Source organism: Lissotriton vulgaris, chromosome 3_1 (assembly GCF_964263255.1).
Source record: "Lissotriton vulgaris chromosome 3_1, aLisVul1.2, whole genome shotgun sequence".
NCBI lineage: Eukaryota > Metazoa > Chordata > Amphibia > Caudata > Salamandridae > Lissotriton > Lissotriton vulgaris.
Genome location: NC_141689.1, coordinates 1,637,222,184 through 1,637,249,269, shown reverse-complemented (window position 1 = coordinate 1,637,249,269; position 27,086 = coordinate 1,637,222,184). Strand labels below are relative to the sequence as shown.

The 27,086-nt window shown below is 45.8% G+C and overlaps 1 protein-coding gene and 1 pseudogene across 1 annotated transcript in view; both read left to right on the top strand.

The window, feature by feature from the left end:
* Positions 1–27,086, top strand: part of LOC147728286 (uncharacterized) — a 1,395,946-nt gene that overhangs the window by 1,228,348 nt on the left and 140,512 nt on the right. Inside the window, exon 15 of the mRNA XM_086963769.1 lies at positions 11,510–11,630. Coding sequence (XP_086819895.1) covers positions 11,510–11,630 — 121 coding nt within the window. The remainder of the gene's footprint in view (positions 1–11,509; positions 11,631–27,086) is intronic.
* Positions 4,225–4,523, top strand: LOC147728287 (selenoprotein W-like; annotated as a pseudogene).

The window sequence follows — 27,086 nt, the reverse complement described above, 5'->3', positions numbered from 1 at the left end:
GGGCCTGTATGAAAGGTTGGGTAAAGAATACATTAAGTCGACATGGACTTTATCTTACACACACAAATGTTGGAACAAGGGAAAAGAGGTATTCCTTAGTGGAAAAAATTGTAAAAACTCACTAAGTGGAACACTTCTGTGCAAAGGTATTAATTTACACGGAGCCTGCAACGGCTCTGCAAATAACCTCTATTGCCACCTGCACGGTACTCCCTCCACTGTGATAGAACCCATTTTCAGGCAGCTATCCAATGGCAGTTACGTTATGTTGAATGATCACAGCTGCTGTGGCATGATGACAGGAAAACTTTATCTCGTTAGTGTGACGTCCATGGTGACTTGTTGTATGCAAGTATTGTACCCAACACACAAAACAAACAGTGGGACGGCATTATGGCCTTCACTGAATATCTCTTTTATACAAATTGATACTTTAAGCAGAATAAAAGCCATTCTTTTGCAAAAATCTGTGCCACTGACCTCTTCTAGAGAAACGTATGATCTGCAATTTGCGAGGACATCTGCAGAGATACATGCATTATTATCAACAAACTGCCGAGTACATTTCGCAGAAATGTTAAGTCAAATCTTAAATATGTCTGATACCAGTGGCATCTCACATGTATTTAAGACGATTTTTTCGGGACTGTTAACACCATTTGAAGCAGTCCTTGACATTTTTCCCAATTTCGTGCACTCTGTGTTCGGCGGCCTGCCTCTCATCCTGGGACTAGTAGCAGGATTTCTATTTTTATTCCTTCTGCTCCGATATGGCAAGTCCGGTAACCAACGATACCCAGACCACCATGGAAGGGACCCTCCTTGCCATGAGGTATCGTGAGAGAATTACACAGATTCTTGGCTTGGCTCGTTTAAGAGATCTGAACACAACCTGGTTTCTTTTGTTCAGACCAATCTGGCAAGATTGCATCTTACCTATTCTACGATGCCTGCTTTGCGGAGAGGAATGAGTGTTGGACATTTGTCTTACACTTCCATCAGTCCTTCCATCGAATGTCGACGCCTTGCTAGGTCCAGTAACGACTTATGCATTGTGTTGTATCCAACGGCTACGAATCCTGATGACTGCATTCATTGAGGTCTCACCAGTAAGTCTAACTGAGGGTGAGATACGAGGATCAACAGGCACACAGGTACTATCTGATATGAACACCGCTAATGTGGCACCTGGCGCTGACTGCAATGCTTCGCATCTGTGCACATTTGATCTGCTTGAATAAGTAGTTCCACTCTCACCTATTGTGGTAGACGATTTCTTTGCCAGCCTAGACGATCTGATGTTTTCTCCTGACACCGAGAATAGCTTTTGATTCATGCACACAGCGTTCCCTGAACTCTGAAATTCGGCCTTCAAATTTTGAAAACAAAGACTTCTAACTTTGGAACTCTATTTTTTCACAACCAGTTGGATTTTTTCTCTCCAAAACATTTGAACTTTTGGCACAGAATAATCTGCTTAAAGTAGAACTATTCTTAGAGAACAAGAAATTATTTTTCTTTTTGAATACCCTAGAGTAAATATTTGGCCTTGTCCTCATATAGCAATTGCCATAATATGTAATGTTATGAAATGGTCTCAACCTTTCTTTCTGTATTTAAGAGCCATTTTCATAAAAATAAATTCTTGGTTCATTCGGTTTGCATATTTAGATACCATACTATATGCTTAGAATGTCATCACTTCCTTAAAATGCGAACTGTGGAAATGCGGAATACTTTTGTTTTTTTCCCTCATGTACAACCATTTCAAGTGCATTTTTATGTATTTTGGGGTGGGATTGTAAACACTAGCTTTAGATAAGTTCAGTGCTTATTAGGTTAGCTTTATTGAACTTAAGATCATGGAGTGGGTGTTGTAAATTAATCTAGGACCCTAGTGTAATTTTCCCGATTCATGCACTTATGTATGTATACATTATCATATCCTTATATAGGCAAAGAAATCACTACCATATTTGGCCCAAGCCCAGCCCAAATACGGCATGGCTACTTCCACTAAGTTCCGAGAATACACAACAATTTCTTGGAAAACCCTGCCTTCAGCAGCTAGGGACTTCCCCTTGCTTGAATATTAAGTTCTCCGAGAACTCCTGGCGTTTTCCAAGAATTTAGCCTTTGAGTCACGTTATTAGGTCCAAACATGCGTCAAACTCGGCACCTTAAAGTATAAATATGCCTACTTGCCCGACGCCCTACAGCAGCAAGTGCCAAAGGAAGCCGACCCTCCAACTGACGCACTGAGAGAGACGCTGTTTTTTCTCTTGCCGAGAAATCCAGCTCCAGTGTTTCCGGCTTACCCTTGCGGGTATCTGGAAAATAGAGTCCTGAGAGAGAGATACAAGACCTCCTTCATTCTAAAACCAAGGTACGGAGCCGATTAGACCTTTGAGAGAATTCTTGGAATAGATTCCTGGCAGAGAACTACTAAACTTAAGCTACTCCTCAATTACTTCTTCCCTTGTACTAGACTTAGGTTAGGTACACCAGGGTAGGCGTATTTTAGAAGCACCAGTTGAGTACTTTTAGTCATCATTTTATCACTATATGTATTTTATACATTTTATGCACTTTATGGCTTGGAAACCATATCATGCTTTTACAGTACTACTTTATAATACTGTTCGTATTATATGCCTTGTACTTTATAACCAGTATTACGATTGTAGCAGTTTATTTCCAATGCTTGAGAAATAAGACTGTTCAATAAATACCTTTTATTGAAAACGCCCGTCTCTCTATTTCTCAGCACCTCTGGTGAAACGAAGCATGCCCGATTGACTGAGTAAAATAGTTATCTATTATTTCCGCAACTCTAGAGATTTGGTTTCTTATTCTTGGGAAACAAAGTTGTCATGTTTATGCGGTTGTCAGAAACTAATCCCTTCTTGTGAATTCGAGAAAGTTTCTAGTGACCTCTGAGCTAGCTGGCACTCACTATTAAGTTTAATTTATTCGGTAGGGACCTAGTAGACTTCAATCCTACGTCTAAAGCACAGTATATATTATTCCAATACGCAGAGCATATTGGGAATATAGGAACCACACTACATGGTTACCATCAAGACGGCCTTCCTGGTGGCAAGAACATCAGCCTGGAGGGTCAGTGAGCTTCAAGATTTGTCATCCAAGTCTCCATACCCGAATATCTACCCATACAAACTTATTCTATGAACTATAGCTTCCTTTTTACCGAAAGTTGTCACTCCCTTTCATGTAGGCCAACTTTGCCAACTTTTTATGCTCCACCACATCCCTCTAATAATGAGAAGCAACTTCTCCGACTGGACCCAAAAAGTGTTGTTCTACTTTGATCTCACAAAAGAGTTCTGATTGACTGATCAATTGCTTGTTGGGTACGTCGGAACGAAAAACAGGAAAGTCGGTGCAGAAACGGACCATCTCACGATGGATAGCACTCTGCATCAAAATCTGTTACGCATTGGCCAAAAAGCAACCTCCTGAATGTAGGCAAGCTAATTATAGGGCCAAAGCTGTAACCACTGCATTAGCATGCGGAGCACCCTTCCTGGGGATAACTGTCAGGCAGCAAATTGGGCTTCCTTGCACATGTTTACAAAGCACTTCTGCCTTGACAGTCCTGGTTCATCGAAATTGGCATTTTGCCTGTTTGGTCCTAGAGGACTTTCTAGTGTAATCAGTGTCTCAGCCCCACCACTGGAGAGGTATTGTTTGAATATCTATGCTAAGTTACGGAATATGCGGCTTGAAGTCTCTATTAGATGAACAAGTTACTTACCTTCGGTAATGCCTCATCTGGTAAAGAGACTATCTAGCCGCAGATTTCTTACTGGCCCACCCATCCTCTCCTCTACGCTCTGCGATTGGATTTCTAGGTACAAGGCTGCTCCCCTTTCAGAGCCCTAATTTTTCACACCAGTGGTCGGTTTTATATGTGGCTCCGCACTCCTGGTGGGGAAATTCACAAAAAGAAATGGATGGTGGCACGCTGAGGTGACGCCTATATTGGCACTGCGCATGTCACCAGGAGCAGACAGCACCATGCGGAGCCGTTCAACACCACCTACTGGCGTGCAGGTGTACTGCAAACGAAAAAAAATCTGGATCCAGTCTGATGCATTGGGATAATTCTAAGGTAAGGAATCTGCGGCTGGATAGTCTCTACCAGATAAGGCGTTACTGAAGGCAAGTACCTTGTTCATCCACCAGAAAGAGATAATTGAAGTGTAGCCATGCCGGTGAAAGTACACGTTCTCTACTGTGGAGCCTGAGGGTACCGCCCCAAGTATCAACGGCTCAAGGCGGAACTGGAAGAAATGTTCCCAGGCAAGCTGGCGATAACTGGAGAGGGTACTCCAACATCGACAGGGTGGTTGGAGGTCACAGTTGAAGGTCAACTGGTACATTCCAAAAAGAATGGCGATGGATATGTCGACAGGGATTCAAAGATGCAGAAGATCACAGCAGCTATTGAACGAGCCCTGAAGATGTAAAGTCTGGCCATAGAAGGCCTGACTTTTAAACAAAGTGTTTTGCTGCTCGAAGGCTTGGATCGTCAGCGGATTACTTGCTTGACCAGGAGGCTCCAGTGGGGATTTCGTGTGCCCAGAAGAGGGACTTGGACGCTTGCCATCGGCACAGCGGGACTGCGAGTCCCAGGTATCCCAGCGGCTGCTGAGACGCCGCACCTGGGACTCTTCCCGGCTGGCCACGCCTCTTAGCCCCAACCCACTACATCTTCATCCCCACACACGCGCATCGCGGGACGCGTGCGGGCGACCGCCGGGCTAAGCCCGGGCAAAGGGCTGGCCGTTTTAGGCCGTTAGAGGCTGGTAGAGACCGGTAGAGACCGGACCTGGCCACCCCTCTGACGCCGTGCTCCCCACGGCCCCTGTGTGTCCTACTGCAATATGGCAACCAGGGTCTCCAGGAGTAAAGCTGCACCAGTGTTCTAGTACATTGGAAAAAATTTTCCCTAAGGCCAGTGCTCTGGCCAATAAAGGCCATCCAGTGCTGGACACTCACCCTGAGATGGGCTCAGAAAACTTGTCACTGGACTCCACGGATTCTTCAATTGATGCTAGTACCCCATTACTTTTGGACGCCACCCACCTGTCACTCATGGACAGTATCGACCAGACTATTGAGTCAGTCCTACAACAACTAAGGACCCCGTCAAACCCCCAGAGGGATAGAGATTCACCACGCCCCTCTGGGGTTGTAGATCCCTCCTCTAATGCGGATTGCACGGGAACTGAGTCGCAGGATGTGGGCCAGGCTGTTGTTCTAACAGAGTGGAACAACCACCGAAAATAAAAAGGTCGAGGAAATTAAAAAGGGCAAAGAGGGCCAAAGTCGACACAACCAAGCAAAATCTGGATATCAGCACAGACATCTCGGCCTCGCCTGAGGTCACCTCCCCAGGGACTAGGTCGGACCACTCGGGCCCTCCATCAGCTACGGCCTTACCAGGGTGTTCAGGCCCATTCATATTTGGTGGGGCACCTTCTAATAACACAGACATGCTCATTAGTTCACTTACGGACATTCTTAAGAACTTGTTGAACCCTCTGTCTGTAAAACTGGACGCCATAGAGGCTAGACTGATGGCCTTAGAAAATACTCATAAAAGGAACAGTCTTGGTCCGGGCCCAAATGCTCAAAGAGCCCCCCGGGAGTCTACTGGGAACAGACCTCCGACTCCTGCAACGACTTCCCAGGTTTCAAACGTGGTACCAGTCCAGTCAGGGGCCCAGCATAGCAACAACAGCGCTTCTGCCCCACAAACGCACCCACTGCCACCCCAAACGTCAAGGCCCCCCGTTCCTGCTCCTAGAAGATCCAAGCAACCTGCATCCTCTCAACTATCGAGAGATGAGAACTCTGCCAACGGTCGCACCGGCCACACTACTAGCCCTAATGCTAGGCGCAGGGTGGTCAACTTGCCCCCCGAGGCAGTACCCTACACGGCGATCATGGTGGGAGTGCCTGAGCTCACCGGTGATGCAAGGGAGCCGCAGGACTCGTTACGTAATAAGGTAATAAGCTGGCTCAATATCAACAGGCCCCTCCCTCCGAACTTAAAAGGCGAGGTTTTGATGGTCAGGAGGATTCCATGGATTGGTTTTACCCCAAAGAACAGGGCGGGGGATTGCATCATTGTTAGCTTTAAAAGCCCACAGGTCGCTCCCTATATTTGTAACTGGCTTGTAAGACCTGATAAGTCCACCATTGAACTAGTGTCTCTCTCACACTTCTACCCAAATGCCTGTAATACTGAGGTGGGGAGGGAGCAGGGGTGGACTAGAGTGGGCTTCGCTGTAGATGGCTCACGTTACAGGCCCAAGCATCATGCACTTCCCGTTCCTGGCAACTTTATCCACCATAATAGATTTTCCTGTCTTGATCAGGTGGACTGACCACAAAAGGGGGTCATTCAACCGAGTCCAGAAAGTTCTGTGTGCGGGGTCTTAGGCAGGGGGGAAGTGAGTGCTGTTCCTGTAACTGACAATAGGCTACAGGATACCGCCAAAGAACGAAGGGTTACCCTGGAAGGCATCCCGGGTCAAGAAGGGTCATTACTTAATATCCCGATTGTTCACAGCTCGCTATCAGCGGAGGTGGATGTATCATCTACCACTCCGGCTATTATTACCGGCCCGCAAGACACTGACCCCCCCACAGCCACCGCACCATTTCCCCCTGGAGGGCCAAGATCACTACCACAAGGTCCAGGGTTGAGAATTCTCTCCTGGAATGTGGCAGGGATCGCAAATAAGGAAGGCACACCAGATTGGGATCTCCTGTTAAGTGGTAGCGATATCCTCCTTTTTCAGGAGACATGGGCGAGGGAACCACAGACCAGAAGGGGGTTTGAAATTTTTGAAATTCCAGCAAAATGGAGCGGGAGGGGGAGGCCGTCGGGAGGCCTGGCGATCTGGATAGCGAGTCACATTGGGTGTCGGGCGGAAAGGATGGATACATTTTCGCAGGACATCCAGTGCGTGTTGCTCACATGGCCTGGTAAAACATCTTGGGCCATTGTTAATGTTTACTCGCGACCAGTTGCCGCGCCAAACGAATCCCCCACCCTAAATGAACTGTCCTCCTTCCTAGGCCAATTATCAGGTGTCCATAAGATAGTGATGGGAGGGGACTTTAATTGTCACTTCGAACCCCTAGAAGGACTAAAGGAGGGTGCCCTCACTGCTGAGGATGATTATTGGGGGGGTCCCACCCTCGTCTTCGCCTCACCCCAAAGCCTGGTCCCCGCTGGCAGTACAACTCGTGTCCCTTACCTTGAACTTTGCACTGAGGGCTTGCAATGGCCGTACCCCCTCAGATACCCCCTCATTGTTCACTTTCAACAGAAAGGGCCATGAGTCAAGGCTGGATTATATATTATTAGATATAACATTGTGGCCAAAAGTCCTTGACTTTAGGGTGCTACCAAGGTCGGATAGCGACCATAATGCTCTCCGCCTGGAGATCCAGCATCCCCTGCCCCCAGCGGGCTCGCCCATTAGTGCCTGCGGAGAGGATCAGGGGGATATGCTCCTCTCCACAAACAGGCGTCGTGTTAAATGGGGAAGTTGCTCAGCACAGAAGATGCCATAAATAAGCTATACGGTCTGGCACTCCCCAGGTTCAAGGAGGTGGATGCTCTCATAAATGAACCAAGACCCTCGGACTATAATGAGAGATTAGCCACCATTCACCAGGGACTAGTAAGGGACCTTGCAGAGGTATTCCATCCGGTGGTACAAAACCGAAGGAAAAAGACTCGTACCCCCACTTGGTACACCTCCTCCTGTAGGGCAATTAAATCCGAGCTAATTGCTACCATCAAGGAGGGCTCTAATAAGGGTAAGGTTCGTGACCTCAGGAGGGAGTACAAAGCAGCAATGGCCAATGCAAGGGCAGAGTGGGATTGGAATCACTGGCATGACCTGTCTGAAGCCCTAAAAGCTAAAGATTCTAGGAAATTCTGGGCCCTGGTAAACAATGGGATGGGGGAACTTAAACCAGCAGTCGAACCCAACATTGCCCCCTCTGTCTGGGAGGCCCATTTCGGGGCACTCTACCAAGATACTACTCTATGGCCCGACGGAGTGGTGGCAGTGCCCACAAGCACTTCGGATACGGCCCTGGAATTCTCCCTAGGTGAGGTGGTGTCTGCTCTGGAGCGCTTAGCGCTGGGAAAGGCGCCGGGGCTGGATAAGCTACCGGGGGATCTCTTTAGGCATCACCCTGATATCTGGTGTCCGTACCTCCTTATTCTTTTTAACGCCATCTTAGGAGGTATGGCGGTCCCCGGCTCTTGGCTGGGGGCAGAGATTGTGCCGATTTATAAGAAGGGGTCTCCTCTGCTCCCGGCGAACTACAGGCCGATTAGCCTGATAGATGTACCCCAAAAGCTCTTTGCGCGCCTTATTCTCAACCATCTGCTAGATTGGGTGGAGGACAACGATATTATGAGCCCCTTGCAGGCTGGCTTTAGGAAAAACACGTCGACCATGGATCAGATTTTCCGCCTCGTCCTCCTATACTGGAAGACGGTGAGGTTAGAGGGGGGAAGGCTGTACATGGTCTTCGTGGATCTGAGGTCAGCCTTTGACCTAGTCCCGTGCAGGAAACTGTGGGAGGTCTTGGAAAAGTTAGGAGTACCCCATCAGCTACTCAGCATTATAACCAGGCTGCATGAGAACAACTATGCACAGGTGAGGTGTGGGAGGGATGGTAAGCTTTCGTCCAGGTTTCCTGTCCGACGAGGGGTCAGGCAGGGCTGTGTCCTGGCACCGACCCTGTTCTGTCTTTTCATTAATAGCGTTATACTACACCTAGATAACGTTAAGGACAATGACGCCCCAATTTTGGCAGGCAGGAGGGTTCCGGCAATCATGTTTGCTGATGACACCCTCCTGCTTTCCAAATCTCCCATGGGGATTCAGAGGATCCTGAACGGATTTGGTCTCTTCTGTCGACAACACGGGTTGAGGTGAACACAGAGAAGACCAAGTTCATGATTTTCAATCCTCCTAACAAAGCCAGACCCAACCCCACCCTGGGTACTGTTAGCCTTGAGAGGGTTTCTACCTTCATATATCTGGGGGTAACACTCCAGGAAAACCTATCATGGGACCGCCAGATAGCCAGATCAAGGGTTAAACTGTCCCAGCTGTCGGGTGCAATTTTGAAGGTGGCAAATACTTCCACCTTTAAGCCCTTAAGCCCGGCCCTTGAAACATATAGGACTCAAGCTAAGGCAGCGGCCATGTACGGCAGTGAGCTATGGGGGTACAAAGCAGGCAAAGACTTGGCAGGAGTGGAAAACAGCTTTTTAAGGCGCCTACTAGGTCTCCCGCAAGGCACGCCACTTTTGCCACTAAGATTAGACATGGGTCTTCCCCCTATTGCTGAAGAGCTTGTGTCAAAGCCAGTGAAGTTCTGGCACCGGCTATGGTCCACTAACGAACTACACCACTATAGACAGGACCTTATCCATGTCATGAGCCTGAACCGCAACAGCAAAATCCCCTGGCTCGCTTTTGTAAAGAATGAACTGCTCAGTATGAACTTGTCAGAGCTATGGGACGATCCTGCTCGAGGTTGCCAAAGGATCACACGCAAAGCCTTGACCCAAATTTACAAGGACAGGAGCCTCTCACTCATGGTGAATGTTCAAAACAGCGGCACCCTCACTGCGCGATTCTTGGAATCCAAAAATTCTTATGTCTTCGAACCTTTTATGGATTTTATTTTTCCTATACTGGCGAGGAAATTGTTTGTGCAATGGAGGCTTGGCACACTCCCTACCAAAACTTTTACTTGTAAATGGACCAAAGGGGGTGACAAATTGTGTCCATGTTGCAACACTCATGAGGAAGATGACCTCCATATCATGTTTGTATGCCCTGCCTATCACAGACCCAGGAAATATTGGATAGCGCCGCTCTGTAGAAACCTGGGGTTCAGGAAGTACACACAGGCATACAGAGTAATGAAAACTAGCACTTTGGGCCACATTGTGTTCGCCATATCCAAATTCTTAATGGCAGTATGGATCATTAGATAGAAAACTGTCCTCTGAATCATGGTATTGTTTTGCACTCCCCTTTCCTCGCTGGACGAGAAGAGGCTCTTTTATAATGTATTTAACATTGTATTTTAAATGTATGTATTGTATTTTTACTGCATCTTTTATGGTCTATATGGCCGAAATAAAGGATTTTTGGATTGGATTGGATTGGAATGTAACCTTTCCTTCTTATCTGGGCTTTTCCTCTTCCCTGTGTGGTTCATGAATTGATTGTTTATTCAATTATTGCTTTTGTGCCAATGTGCAATATAGGTCATTCCAAGCAAATCATTGTGTGAAGATTTACTTGTCATGGGACAGGGTCTTTTAGTCTTCAGCTTTCTTGAAATGTTTTTGCTGTGATGTTGTCTTGTGCACTTTCTTCCTTAAATCTCTTTGAGGTTAATAAAGGTCTCTTTGAATGATTTCAGTTTTGGGTCTCTCATGTACCTAAGATTTTTGTTTAACTTATGCCTAGAAGTTTCAAGCCACACATCTATCTGAAGCCAAAAAATAGGAAGTCAGTTCTTGTGCGATAAGTCAACTTGGTAAGAGTCTCTAAACAGGTTGTCATTGGGACTTATGTGAATCTTTCAGTGTTTTGTGACATGGCAGTGTCCATGTAAGTAAGAAAATATTGCTATTCATCTTAAAGCTTTTATAAAATGTGGATTTATACATATATATATGATTTTTGGAGCCTGAGCTTTAATAGGAATGTAATAGAAGAATGTAGTGGACAGCTAATGCACTAATATTAAAAGTTTTAATATATTACAATAATCAGTGGTAAGTTTTGTATAAGATGTGACTGCCTTAACTGAATAAGTGTAAATTTAAACATCACTCATACTGCATTGGTCTCACATTTGTTAATGTTAATGGAATTTGTAAAAGCGCACGAATACCCGGAGGTGTCTTGGTGCTGGAGACAACAGTAAGCATGCTTAGCGTCTAGTCCTGAAACAGCCAGGTCTTTAGCTTTCTCCTAAAACTCACTAGGGTTCCTATTGTCAACTTGTTAAGAGTCCATTAGCAGGTACTTTGGGTCCATAGCTTCTATTTTTAAGGAAAATGTGGAATTACAGAATTGAAGAGAGAACATTTTTGTATTAACCTCTCACATTCAAACGGCTGTTCGTGTAGCAGGGTTTGGGTTATTAAAATCCTAAAGTGACCCTATCATTCTTTGCCATACCTGTTGTAGCAATCTTTGTGCTGCATAAGTTTGCCAATGTTGTCCCAACCATATTATTCTATTCATTTTGCTTGTACCTTTCTTCACCAAGCATAACATTGAATAGGGACAACATATTAGAGCTCTGGGATAATCTTTGAACTGTGGAATGTTGCCTCTGGCTAGATTTGTTCTCTGCTATAAAAATTGTTTAATAAAAAACATAATTTCCCTTGCATAATTTGTTTTCACAGCTCATTCACGACCGTGTGATTGACACTTCAGTAGTATTTCCGCATCGTTTAGGCTTGCCACATAAAAGAGCACTTAGAAATTTGATGGCTGATTATCTGAGACGCATAATTCAAGATGATGGTAAGTCACATGTGCGGGTGCAAAGAAATCTCAATGATCATGAGCCTTAAATAACCCATTTGCTTGGTTGACCTCACCTATTGGATAAATAAGCATGTATATCACTAAAAAACCGAAATATTTTTAATACTGAGAGTTTAAAGACACAATGCTTGAAATTAGCGAGTACAAACAGGGCATCTATTAACTATTGAAACAAAAAGGTAATTATGTTAAGTGTTTGCAATAGAAACTGCCTTCAGTAAAAACAGAAGATCCTTGTTTAAATTTGTGTAATAGGAGAATCCACTGGTGCAGTTTACGCCTCTGTGCACCCCTATAATTGAATGACTGGGCTCGACTTGAATTAGTCACCCTGTTTTTTAGGTTCATCTTCATAGTGCAGTGAACTGGATAATTTGTACCATGGCTACCAGTCTGGCTTTTGCCTGACAAGAAGTATTAACAGCTGATTGAAAACACTAGCTAGCATCAAAGCAAAAATCCTAACCTCCCAGGACACCGGCAACACAGCTAACTTTTCAGCTGCATGCAATGCAGTTGTATTCTGGTAAACCTACAGAACTGTTGCAAATGTTGGTTTCAGCACTTGAGTGGAACAAGTAATTTCTTCTTAACAAGCAAGTCAGAGTTGTCTGAGCAAGGCAGTAAGCCAAAAAATGTTGTGTTCAACAGGGATCAGACCAATCACCTCTTTCAGCATGTTCCTGTGACCAATAGTCCTGGTTAATTCTACAATCTTCGAATCTAAAAGTGTGATCAGATGCACATGCAATTGTATGACAAATCAAAAAGTCAGGACAGGTTCACAAACTGCCTGAAACAGATATATTTCTGAATGATGGAATGTGTCCTGTGTTGGACACAAAGCAAAGATTGCATATGTGATGTCAACATTGACCATTAAAGTGAATATATATATTTAATTTTTAAACTGTCCTTTGAAACCAAAATAGTCAAAATACTATTTTCCAGCTTGCTATGATCGGGACGATCCTACCATTGCTCCAAACATTCCACCGGAAAAGATTGAGAAGGTTATTGTTAGTGGCCCAGGTGATTGTAATTGTGCTTTATAATCAAATCAAACACACTTTATTCGATTATATCACGTAATAATCATAAAAGCACAATAAAGAAACTCATAAAAGAATCATAGCATGCTTGTTATCAATCACTCTTAAGAGATCGTTTCAGTGATTTGTATTGTAGTTTACAATAGACCGACAATCCACTTTACAGTAAAATGTATTTCCTACATTTAAAAACATTCTTTAAAAACAATAGAACAGTTGAAATTATAAATTCATCTTCCAGTGATTGTAAAACCAGGAAAGAGGGTCGACATTGCCTTACACTGATTTTCCTTAAAAGAGGCAGAATCCATCTCTTTCTTTCCAGCAGATAAAATTTACAAAAAAAGAATACCTGCATGGTCGACTGGTTTGATAAGTTATCGCATGGGCATTTGCAAAAATCCCGGGACCAATCATTCTGTTCTGGGAATGAAATTGATCTATAGATAGTTCCCAAATGTAAAAGTGTTAACCGGAATCTACTATAATCTCCTATGGTCATCCCTAAGAAGGGCTGGATTTTAAAGGTAGTTACAATGGAGTAATGAGCTTGAACTGTAGCCTTTTTTAATTCTACCCCTCTTCTGAGATCTTCCACAAAAGACAAACACTTATTTTTTAAATCCTTTCATGATTTGGAGCCTATTGTAGTCTGGGCAATAACATACTCAGGATGACCTATGTTGGACATAAACTTTCTAATATATTCCAGTCATTTTATAGTCTTAGCCTCCTCTAGTCCGTTAGAATTTGTCGGTTTAACATGGTCTGGTCTGTGGTCCAAATCCTATACCACAACAGTGCTGGGTGAATTTGTATAATATCCGTAAGATAAGGAATGCCTAGTTCCATAAGGCAAATAAAAGAGGCGGTGCTAACTGGAAGGGTCAATAAATATCTCAGGAACCTATTCTCTATGATCTGCAAGGCTTTTACGTCCTCATAGCCCCATATACCTGAACCATAATTAGCAGTAGCAATACACTTAGCATTATATATTTGTAGTAATTCTATTGGGGCCCTTTTACCAATTTTCCTACAAAAATTTGTTAAAGCGGCTACGGCTTTAAAAAAATAACTTCCTCGCTTTAACCGCCTGAACCCAAGTCCCTCTTCTGTCAAATAGTATTCCAAGATAGGTGCATGTGTATGAACTTCTGATTTCATTCGAGTTTAGAACAAAAGGCCAGGTTTTGCTACTACCGGTCCCTGACTTCATCACATAGGTCTTTGGGATGTTAACGTTCAGGCCTAAGTTATACATGTATTTAGCAAAGCTACAAATGACCCTCTGTAAGGCTATCGGAGTGCGGGCCATTAGCACTGCATCATCTGCATACATCAATGCGGGGTTTGGGCGGTTACCTATTAGGGATGAATCCTGGCACTCTTCCATGATAGACCTTCCCAGGTCGTTTATATATATGGTAAATCAGAAGGGGTCGAGGACGCAGCCTTGCCACCCTCCTCCTCTCACATCAAAGTGTTTGGTGCATTTCCCGCCTTACCCAAACCTGACAGTTGCGTTGGTCCCTTGATATAACTGCACTAGAAAAAGAATTCTAGGTGGATCCACTCCCAAATTTTCTAGAATTTTCCAAAGCTTTTCATGGATAACGCAATCAAACGCAGCGAATAAATCCATGAAGGCCAGGAAAAGTCTACCCCTTTTTGCCATTATTTATTTGCTAATCCGCATGTTCAGATTCAGCCCTTGCTCTACCGTCCCTAGTCCCTTACGGAAACCGTATTGGAAATCACTGAAGATCGAATGCACCTCCACTCAATCTTGAAGCCTTGTTAGGAAAACTCTGCCGATTACTTTAACTGTAGAATTGAGCAGTGATATTGGCCTGTAATTGGCTGGATTGGACCTGTCCCCTTTTTTAAAAATAGGGAACAATATAGGTTCTAGCCAGGATGGAATATGACATATCTTGCCACATACATTGGTAACCTGGGTTAGGATGGGGCCCCACAATTCTGTGTTGAATTTAAAAAGGTCCATGGGGATGCCATCGGGCCTTGGTGCCTTCCCCTTGCTGCTTAGGGAAATGGCCGATATAACTTTATCTAGATCGAATCTTAAAATAGAGGAATTCGTTAACGGCTCTAGGTCTAAGCTTAGTATGGGGTTTCCTTCGTTAGTAGAAGTAGAGTGGGGTTTATCGAATACTTTTGAATAATGCTCCACCCACTCTGCCTCGCTATTGGCTATCTCTATAGAGGCCCTATCTTCACTCACCAGGAATGGTGAATTAACTACCTTCCAGAAGGCAGAATTATCTAAATACTGAGGCTGCAGGCAAAGCACACCACAAGTCGTTTTTTAACTCCTCCTTCCTTTCTTTCAGGGTGCGACTATATTCTCTTAATGCCCCTGCAATCTCTAGGCGTTTTTTTTATCGTTTTATGTAGACACTTTTTTAATTTGGAGTGGGCTTTAGTGCATTTTGAATCGAACAACCCACACTTGTGACCCGGATTTTTATTAGAGTTTATTGATAAATCTTTTTTAATGTGCCCTGCGATAACTGAGAAGCTCTCTAAGACATCTTTGTTATTTGCGGTTTCATCTAAGCATATCATAATCTCCTGATTACAGTTTTTGATGATCGTATTTGTAAAATTTTCAGGGACCAATTAATCCCAACGTAGGGCAAACCCGTTTGGCTAGACAGGGTGATATTTTTAACAGTATGAGATGGATGGTCCTTGTCATTTAGCATCTCACTGTAATGTGTATGAAGAAAATGAGTAAAATAGGACTTTTTATTGAATCCAATACCACAAGGACCCCCATCCACGTGATTACATAAAATACAGTTGAAATCCCCACCCCAGACAATAATCAAATCTTTTGAAGTAGAGGCCTGACTATTCAGTAAATTATACCTTAGTAACCTTAAAACCCCTTCTATCTGGTCAGGGGGGATGTTATTATATAAATTCACTAAAGCGGTGCATAATAATTTATCTGTGTCAAATAACAAAATTTGCACAAACTGTTTAACACTAATCGACTCTATTCTGTTGAAATTCAATGAAATTTGAAACGTAGGTACATAGTCCCCCTTTGAGCGACCATGGGATGAATTTATAGCAGGGGTGTGGAATGTTTTAAAACTGTTGATGTGGATAGGTTCAATCGACCATGTCTCCTGCAAACTAATTATATCTAATCTTTTCACAAACTCATGCCATAGATGATTTTCAACCTTGCTTTTTAATCCTGCTACGTTCCTAAATAACATTTCATTCAAACATGGTTTCTGATATCGTCAACTAGCTCATCAATTAATCCTTCCATAATTGTATTTGGTGTGGTTACAGTGGATGGAGGTGTTAACATGCTCACGCTATTAGAATTGTACAAAGGGTCCCTGGTTACTGAAATCAATCAATCAATCAATCAATCAATGACATTTATAGAGCGCGCTACATACCCGTAGGGTCTCAAGGCGCTGGGGGGGGGGGGGTGCCGCTACTGCTCGAACAGCCAGGTCTTCAGCTTCTTCCTGAAGGAGAGGTGGTCTTGGGTCAGGCGCAGGTCGGTCGGGAGGGAGTTCCAGGTCTTGGCGGCCAGGTAGGAGAAGGACCTTCCTCCTGTAGTCGCTCTTCGGATGCGGGGGACGTCGGCGAGGGCGTGGTTGGCTGATCGGAGGTGGCGTTTGGGAGCGTAGAAGTTGACTCGGCTGTTGAGGTAGCTCGGGCCTTGGTCGTGTAGGGCTTTGTGTGCGTGGGTGAGGAGGTGGAAGGTGATTCTTTTGTTGACGGGGAGCCAGTGAAGGTCTCTCAGATGTCCGGAGATGTGGCTGGTTCGTGGGATGTCGAGGATGAGTCTGGCTGAGGCGTTCTGGATCCGCTGGAGTCTCTTCTGGAGCTTGGCGGTGGTACCGGCGTAGAGGGCGTTGCTGTAGTCCAGTCGGCTGGTGACGAGGGCCTGGGTGACGGTCTTCCTGGTCTCGGTGGGGATCCACCAGAAGATCTTCCGTAGCATGCGAAGGATGTTGAAGCATGCCGATGAGACGTTGTTGACTTGCCTGGTCATGGAGAGGGAGGAGTCCAGGATGAAGCCCAGGTTGCGTGCATGGTCTGTCGGTTTGGGTGCGGTGCCCAGGGCGGGAGGCCACCAGGAATCGTCCCAGGCGGAGGGTGAGGAGCCCAGGATGAGGACCTCCGTCTTGTCCGAGTTCAGTTTCAGGCGGCTGGTCGTCATCCACTCGGCTACCTCTTTCATCCCTTCGTGCAGGTTGGCTCTGGCGGCGGCGGGGTCGTTGGTCAGGGAGAGGATCAGCTGGGTGTCGTCGGCGTAGGAGATTATGTTGAGGTTGTGCTGGCGTGCGATGGCCGCGAGGGGGCTCATGTAGACGTTGAAGAGGGTGGGGCTCAGAGAGGATCCTTGAGGGAATCAAATTGATTATATTGTTATTATCATTGGGCATAGTGTCCGTTCCAGTTCGCATATATTTTTCTTTATTCATAAAAAATTCATAAAAAATTCATAAAATATTTATAAAAAATCTAAAACTGTTATCAATTATAGAACCTCCCTGCGGAACTCGCTGCATCTGGGGACTCCTTAAATTTGATTGTAGTCAGTCTACATGTTCTAGATCACTAAATAAATAAACCTATTGTGCACTGGGATATTAAACATACAGCCATGGAACACATTTTGGGCTTGGGCCTCAAGTTGGGCTGATGGTTAAATAATGGTTGATAGAAATATCCCAAAGGGGCTATATTAATGTCTTGGCTCTAGATCCTCTGGTTTCCTACTCCACTAAGGATTGTTTGTACAAAGTGTGGAGTACTAAAGAACAGTACCACACAATCGCCATATAACTTCTTCGGGCCTCTCCCTACCCCGCTAATCCTTCTAGCCATTTTGAATTCGGCGAACAACCTTTCAGTTTGCCCTGTTTTTGAGCCTAACCAATACAGAGATTTATTTCTAAGGCAGTCCCAGTTTCCTCCACCCCGTTGATAATCTTGGGACATTAGCTAAAACAACGGTATATGGTGTGACCGCTGGGGGCAAATCTAATCTTGTTAGGCTTCCCTGATCCCTCTGGGTGAATCCTACGTTTTGTGCCTTCCAAGCTCTCTTATCTAAGCTATTTAGTGGAAGGGAACCTGTATTAAGCTTTTCGCTGTCGGCGATAAGATACGTGGTAATGGTGGCAGTTGAATCTTTAGCTGCGAGTTGGGCTGATGTCGTAGTAGGAAAAGAAGCTGGTGCAGGATTTAACTGTATGGATGGTGTCACTAGGTCTTTTGCACGGGTAATCTCCTGCCTCTCCGACTGTTTACCTCTACGAGTAGACTCACTAAGGGATAACTGTCTGACCGTGTTAACAACACAATCTTGTCTACTTCTTGTTAGATATGAAGTTGCTAAATGAGGGGGAGGTACACATTTTAGAAGCGTTATTTCTAGTGATGCCATTCTATTAGTTAGGGAATTCAACGTTTCTCTAAGGTATGAATCTAACTCATCAAATCTGTTGTTTAATTTATCGAGCTCTGCCGAGATATTACGCTGGGCTCGTACTAGGGGTTTATATTTATGCTTATATGTGAGTGTGGGCTGGGGTATTGGCTTAACTTTTTTCGTAGTTTTTTTAATACCTCTGCATTTTCATCTGGGGCGCGGTTGTGACTTTAGGCGGTTCTAAGTTTCTTGCGCGCTCAACTGGGGGTTCGGACATGCTCTCAAGGTCGCTTACAAAAATATGGTCGGACTCGTTGAATATACAACCATTACTAATTCCAGTGTTTGCGGAGGCGACTTTCTGGGGTGTAGAGGGAGCACTTAGACCTGGAAACACCATAAGTAAACGTTTATCCTGGCTATCCCCACTTGGGGTTGTCTTATCGGTGTTTAGAGCTTTTTCCACCAAACTAATCTGTTGTTCAATTGCCCCCATTGCATCCGTCTGTAAATTCAGTAATGATTGTTGTGAGACCCCCCCACCTCCCGGACTATTCTTCCGTGTTGTGGTTGTTTTACTCTTTCCCATACTACTTGGATTTTAGGCAGCGTGGTACTGCCAATCTATACAAAAAGTAAGGGGAACTAAATACTAACTTCAATAGGACGACAGTGAGACATGGCAGCACAGTAATTGAAGTGGCCAGATAGTCAATATAGTAACAGTCCTTTACAGTTAATTAGTGTAGTTCCGTGCTCACCAACTTGCTCTTCGACTGTCCTGGAAGAGGGAAAGACCTGCTCCAGTTGAAATGTCAATGATCAAATAGCGTAGCCCAGCGTCTTCCTGGCTATGACGCGCTGTGGGACCTTCTGTCTGCTTTTAAAGCACCCGCCCTCCTCCAGGGACTGGGTGTAAAGTGCAGATGCGGATGGTCCCTGGGGTCCGTGCTAAAGTGTTGACATGGGCCGGTACTCTGAGGTCTTCCGCACTGCAGGATCTTCTGTCGGCTATTAAAGCACCCGTCCTCCTCCAGGGACCGAGTGCAGGTGCGGCTGGTCTCCGGGGTTCGGGCTAAAGTGCAGATATGGGCCTGTACTTATAATCAAATCATAAAAAAGCTTCTCGCAAGACTTAGACAATTTCAGAAGTAAACAGCAAGGCATTACCTCAATCTTAGACTTGTCCATATAGTGTTTGCTCAGAAATTCCTTCCTTCCGTGGCTATCAACTGCCTCTGACTACACCTAAAATCCCATGTAAAATGCATAACACATATTGGAATAAAGGCCCAGGATATCTCCAAAAACTGACTTGTATACAAACCAGGGTCCAAACATCATTCAAGTCATAGGGTATCACTCAACTTAGATTCAGACTTGATAAATATGGAGCCTGTTCTGTCACAGTTCAAGGACCCCACTTTTCAAATGCTTTAGACCTGTCAATGAGATCCCAGCCTTCTTAGATTCAGGCAATTCTTCAAAATAGCCTCATTCAACTAAGGAGGATGTAACCTTGTACAATTGACCTCTCTTTAGTTTGCAATTCCAGTGAATACATTAGACAACACATGACAACTTAACTTTGTTACAATCTCAACCAAAAATGTACTTCTAGGAAGGATTTATGGGTAAGAAGATATGATGGAAATTTAACAAAAACCCCTACCAGCGAATAAACACACATGGTAGTTTTCTCTCATGCTGTGAGAAGTTAGAGGCCTAGGAAACCGGGGCTGTGCACATGGCATGCTTAAGTCAGTCAAATGTTTTTTAGAATGCCTCTGTCCAAATCGCATTTCTGGGCTTCTTCTTAGAAGTCTGTCAAGGGGCACCAATTGTTCCATTTCCCTGAACAAACCACTTGTAGTAACCAAAGAGGCCCAAGAATGCCCTGATCTCAGTCAGGGATTAGGGGGGCTCCCAGGCCACGATAGGCTCTATCTTGGCTTGGAGGGGCTGCACCTTACCTCTGCCCACCAGATGTGCCAAGTACACCACAGACCCCTGCCCAGCTCTTACTGGCCTTCATAGTCAGGCCTACCCGTTGCAGCATTTGAAGCATTTTTTCTAGGTGAAAAGGGTGGTCCTTCTAGCAGCTACTGTAGACAGCTATGTCATCCAGGTAGGCAGAGGAGTTGGGCTCCATACCAGCACAGACCTGGTTCACCAACCTCTGGAATGTGGCATGGGCATTTTTGAGTCCAAAAGACAACACACAAAATTGGTATTAGCCCTCTGGAGTGGAGAAGGCTGACCTCTCCTTGGCACCTTCTGTTAAAACTATCTGCTATTACCCAGACCTAAGGTCAAAGCTTCTTCAGTACTGGGCAGCCCCTAAAAGGTCAATCAGGAAGGGGGATAGGATCAGCATCCGTTTTTGTAACTGAGTGGAGCCCTCTATAGTCCAAACACAACTTTATTTCCGGTGTTGTGCCCGGTGGGGCAGCTTATGGTTCCAGGACTGGACCAGGGGCTACTGGAGGGTACTATCATCCCCAATTCTAGCATTTTAGAGACTTTGCTCTTAATACTAGCCCTCACCTTTTCCAACAGCCTGTAAGATTTATTCTTTAGGGGGAGGCTGTCCCACGTGTCTATGGCATGGGCTCACAAGTGGGTAGTCCCTGGAATAAGACATAACAAAGAATACTGTCCCAGCACTTGCTGGCAGTCTCTCTGCTTCTCAAGAGTCAGACTGGGGGAAAGGCTCACTCCCTTCACCGGCCCATCCTTCTCCTTGGGGCTAAGATGTGCTCTCAAAGTGGAGTTTGAGGCGATTGATATGGAGCACCCTATGGGACTGCCTAGGAGTCTTGGAGTCCACCTGGTTGGTGGCCTCGCCCTTCCTCTCAGTCACCTCATAAGGCTCAGTCTAAATGTCTTCCATGGCCCTGGGCTCAACCAGGTCCATCACCCACACTTTCTGCCCAGGAGTCTGTTCCACAGTGGCAGATGTTTGGTCATACTACTGCTTCATGACATCCTGGCTGGCTTCCAGGTTGTCAGAAGCTTGCTTCCACAACTTTGCCATTTAGATTCTGAAGACCAGCATGTAGCTCACTACTTCCTGGGGAATCTTCCTGGGAGCTTGTTACCACTTCTCCTTCACCAAACTCAGACGTCCTCTGACAGGGTGCCCAAACAGAATTTCAAAGGGGACTGAAGCTCCCTCCCTCCTCTGGTACCTCCTTGTAGGCAAACCGGCTTGGCAAGAGAGTGTCTCACTTATTCTTCAGGGCCTCAGGCAAGCGACTAAGCATGCCCTTCAGGGTTCTCTCAACAAGCCCATGTGTTTGGGGTTGGTAAGGAGTGGAAAACATGTATGTACACCACATTCCTTCCACGTTGACTGCATTGAAGCAGACATGAGGTTGGTGCCCCTGTCACACATCACTTCCTTGAGTAAACCCACTCGGGTAAAAAAAATCCCCTCAAGGCCTTTGCTACTACAGGTACAGTTGGGGTCCTCCGAAGGATTGCCTCTGGGTACCTAGTGGCATGATCCACCAGAATCAGGATAAACCTATTGTCTAAAGCAGTGTGGCGAACAACAATGCCTATTCCCTGCTCAGACTGTGCCAACGAGGGGCAAGGGATTAAGAGAGGGCTTTAAGCTTATGCTCTGGCTTTCCACTGGCCTGGCAGGTTCACACAAGTCCTACAGAATGAATCAGAGGCAGCCTTGAATCCTAGACCAATAAAAGTGAGGGTCAAGCCTATCAAATGTCTTGTCTTGGCCCTGGTGTCCTGCCAGAAAAATGTTATGAGCCTGCTCAAATAGGAAGGCCCTGTAGAATTGAGGGACCACAAGGGACTTTGTTGTGCCATGCCTGGGGGCCTTAGCCTCACTGTAAAGGAGGCTGTCCTCACAGTAAATGTCATGACTCCCAGAGGCATCCCCTGCTGCTTGGGCTACGGCCGGTTGCCTCAGTCCCACAAGGGTTTGGCACAGTCTGTGTGCCCTACAGAACTCCTCCTTGGTGGGTCCTTGTTCTACATGCCATCCAGCAAAGTAAGGCATGCCACCAGGGGAGCAATTCCCTCTTCAGCGTGTTCCAGGGGGCCCACGCAGGTGCCCCATCCACCTTATTGGGAAGACACCCACAGCTGGTTTCCCAAGCCCTCTGCCTTTCCACTCCTAGCAGCTGGTTGGTCCATTTTTTTTGAGGCTCCAGCCCTTTTTGGCTCACATCCTGGGCAGCCATGGACTGTGTGGTAGCAGAGATCCACTCTGGTAACTCCAACATCTCCACATGAGCCTTGAGCTCCACTTTCAAAATAGTCCACAAGCATGGCAGGGCTCACAGCAGCCTTCAGAAGATCTGAATCTCCACACACACACACACACACACTCAAAAGGAGCAAGGGCCACTGGATAGTGACCCCCATCTGTTGTCGGCCACTACGACCTTTTGGAATCCATGGGGAATCACCTGTTCTGGGGATACCAGCTGACTCTTTACCATAGACCTGCTGGCAGCTATATCCCTCAAAGCCTTAACATTTTGCCCATTGATGGTGAGCTGTGGCCTATACATAGTAGTAATAGAGGGCACATGTATCTTATAAACCATCTCCCTGTCACCCAGGGCCACTAGGGCAACCCCACTAAACCCCTCCCACCCCTTCCCCCGCTTGACTGGGAGAAACTGTTTTCCCAGCACTACACTAACCGCCGCTGCAATATTTCTTCCAGTGGGAGGTGGTGCTATTTTCTATTTTGTACACTTGGGAGCCCCCTTGTAGTGTCCGTACTCATAGCACTCAGAGCACTTGATGGATTCGGGGTGCTGAGTAGTCGGGTGGTTTTTCTTTGGGTGACCAAATTGGAAATGAGAACCAGACCTTTTCCCCTATGAGTTATTGTGGGGGCCTTTAGTGAACTTTATGTATCTCTCTCCTCTTTCTTCTGCTGGTAACACTGACCATCCATTTGGAAGAACCCGCCCCAGCAGATTCCTTCTTGAACAGTCTGGTGCTGACCCTGATGTCCCCCTCAGCAAGCTTCCTGCGGTCAGTAAGCTTGCTATCAACCAGGTGTTGGAGCAGCTCTGGAATCAGGTTTAGAAAAATAGAATATAGTTTTATGAGCAAAACAAGACCAAAATGACAAAAATAAAATAAGTTGAACCAGAGTTATGAATTTTTAAAGAATATTTCAAAAGTAGTGCTTAAAAGCAAATAGCACTTAAAGGCACTGTTCCCTGTGCTGGCCTCATCCGCGCTGCTCCCTATAATTCACGACACTGGATACCTGGGTTGCACACATTCAGACCACAACCCACAGTTCCTGCAGCTCAGATGGGAGAACAATGCCGATCACAATGCCGACACTACAGACTCCCCCCTGACTGAGTGGGAGGCCTTCAAGGTCAATGCTTAGGCCTCACCTGGAACATCCGTATGCAAATGGACGCCTCTTTGGCCGCTATCGAGAGGAAACTCCTCCACTGGGAATCCTTGTCAATCAAATGCTCGAAGGCCAAAAAAACATGGATACCATGCAGACAGACTGACTAGAGCTCCTCGATAAGCTGCAATACCATAATTATCTGGCACACTCTGCAGGCACCCATGCAGCATCCGATAAAACGGGTAAACTGCTGGCATATCTAATAAGACAGGAACACCCACACCATACCATTCAATTCCTCAAACGAGCTGGGGCATATGGCATGCACACAACTAACCATTCATACGGTCATGACCAGGCACTACTCTGTGCTTTACACATTTAGCCCACATGGGGCCTCCCAGCAAATAGCCTCTTTCCTAGAGTCTGTAGAGCTGCTAACACTATCCCTAGACCAACACCTAGCACTAGAATCCTCAATAACACTTGATGAGGTCCGGGAGGCACTCTTGTCTTTAGTTTCAGGGAAAACGCCAGGACCAAACAGTTTTCCTACCGAGTTTTTTAAGACATACGCGGAGGTCCTCATTCCACGTTTGCACATGCTCTTCACCTCGGCGATTAACAGCTCTGCACTGCCACCTTCCGTATGCATGGCTAATGTGGTATCCCATGTCCCTAGGCTCCTATAGGCCTCTTCCAGTCTTAAATTCTGACTAAAAAATACTAGCAAAGATTCTTGCCAACAGACTTGCGTCTTGCATTCCATCATTGGTACACTGCCTAGAATGGGTTTGTCCCTGCCCGCAACACTTCTCTCAACATCTGTGGCTACTCTAGAGTGGCAGAGTATCCCGCGTTGAGCTGACCCCGCTCAGGTTGCCTAGTGCTAGACCTGGAGAGGGCATCAACTCCCTTGAATGGGACTACCTGTTCGTAGTGTTACCCAGGTTTGGTTTGAGCTCTTTCTTTATTAGCATGGTTAAGTTGCTATATAAAAACCCGACAGTTCGTGTGAAAACTGGGCCCTATATATCAGACTCCATCAAAGTGGGCTGCCCGTTATCACCCCTCCTCTTCTCCTTAGCAGTAGAACCGTTGGCTACGTATATACGTTCACATGTGGACATGGGCATCCCCCTGGGAGATCTTATGCACATTCTCATTATACACAGACGATATTCTGCTCTATGTGAGAGACCTTCATTCCATTTCCCCCCCTTTAGATTTAGCGCTTACATTATTTGCCACAGCATCAGGATTGCATGTCAATGGGGCGAAGTCTTTCCTCTTCCCCTTCTCCATTGACACCATTGACCCTATGTACTCACTGAGTGGCGTTCAGGTGCATTGGCACTTTTTGTTACTTGGAAGTCCGTATATATCAGAGCAAAGCTGACTTCTTCAATGGCAACATCATCAGAGCCTCAACCGCTATTCGGTCACAGATGACCTTCAGTTGTCAGTCTCAGGCAGAGTAGCTCTCACGAAGATGGTTATTTTTCTGCGCCTTCTTTACTATTTCCCTACTTTGCCCCTCTACATCTCACCTTCCTTCGTTTGTAAATTCGAAAAGGTAATCGGGGACTTCATCTGGGGGACGTCTAGGCATAGGGTTTCCATTAAGAAGCTGTATCTACCAGCGGGGCAGGGTGGACTCCTGTTGCCCATTATTACCTAGCTGTTCAATTGCAGTGGGTAGCCAGATGGCTAGCTTCCCAGCATCTATCTGACACAACCACCCTACATTCTCTCACCCCACTTCACACACTGCTTCACATATTCCATCCCTGTGCAAAGCCTCAACCCATGGATTCCTTATTGGATTCCTTATTGCTCACCATAGCATATAGATGCTACAGGAGAAGCCTCTTTCTCACCTGCGATATCACGCCATATGCCCCTACTATTCCCCTTCTTTGTTCAACTAGAGGATGTTCCCCTATCACGACATCAGAGTTACGCAACTTGGATGCAGCAGGAATCCATGAGGGAGGGGACCTGTATCAAGATGGCACCCTCATACCGTGCACTGAGCTCATTTCAGAGCAGGGACTCCACACAGGAAGCTTCTTGCTACATAATGTGCTCATAACTGTACTGTCATCAAAATGGGGTATCCCTACTACAGAACCTCCCACTCATTGCATGATCCAATACTTACATATAATGGGGGACGGTGACACCTGATCCGTTGGTTTGCATCGTCTCTCCAGCAACATACGGCGATCTCATTGGATCCCTTAAAACAACATTGGGAAGATGATCTTGGGGGGGCTCTCTCAGACAAAGAATATTCCATGGTACTAGAGGGTCCAACACCCATTCCTCGTAATCGGAGCTTTCGCCAGATTCCTTTCTTTCTTTCTTTTACACTGGGCATACCTCACTCCGGCCCAGACTGATAAATACTTTCACCACACAGACTCAATCTGCCCTAGGTGTCATTTACCCAACGCTGATCCACTACTCATGCTGTGGCAGTGCCCCGCCCTAGGTGAGTACAGGGCTGGAGTTGCGGCCACCTTGACCCGTTGCATGGAGCGTAACATTCCTTTTCATTGGGAGATCTACATCTTACATCTCTTCAAATGGGGTCGGACTAAGAGTCATGTCCCGCTTTCTGGACCTGGGCTTAGTCACAGCAAAAGCACCTGATCGCCAAGCACTGGAAGTTGTCAGAAGCCCCAAATGTAAAGGCCTGGTGCCACTACTTAATTGGGCTAAGGCTGAAAGTGTTGCCTTACATAGGGAAGACCTCCTGGGGCTTCGCAAGTTTCCCCTAGCTGATAGTTGGGGGGTCTATTGTGGCTGATCTGCTGGGTTTGATCACGCCATCTGAAGTTTCTGGGGCGAGGGAGGGAGATTAGTTGGTTCACGGGTTTATATATGTGATGATACATGCGGGTTGGGGAATCACAGTATCCGGTCAGCTTGTCAACACATTGATACCTAGCATCTCAGTAAAGCAGACTAGTTCTTATTGAAGATCCTCACAGCAGCAGGTCACAGGCAGTTTCCCCTACCCTTCCTTATATTAATTTGCCCTGCTTTGGTTGAACCATCCTCCCATTCTTCAAATGTATGACATGCCACACAGAGATTAACCTTGACGCACGTAGCACAAAAACGCACCTACCTGTGATTATTGTAGATGTATATCTATTGTCTAGTCTTAATTCTTTCTCAATTGCGTATAACTCTGCACATTTATGGATGTGCAATCGTCATCAGATGGCTAATTAAACCAAGACTTGTGCTGATCTTGTAAGTTTGTAACTGTGTAATGCAAAATGTCAATAAAAAGATTCAAACATAAAAAGGCACTGTTCCCTGTAAGATGCGCGCGCGCACCTATGTCCCCCGAGCGCGCAGTGCCATGTGTGAGCACGCAGGCACAGCACATCCCGGGAGAGCATTGGCGCCGCCGCTTTTAAAACGCTTCTTTACTTAATAGAGCACGGCTGTTGGGCTGATTCTGGGCCTTTTGAAAGTAATTATGTTAAATTCAGCCCATAACAGGTGCTGTGTTTACCATAAATTCTTTCTGAAAGGTCCTCAATCAGTCCTGTAGCCACACTCGA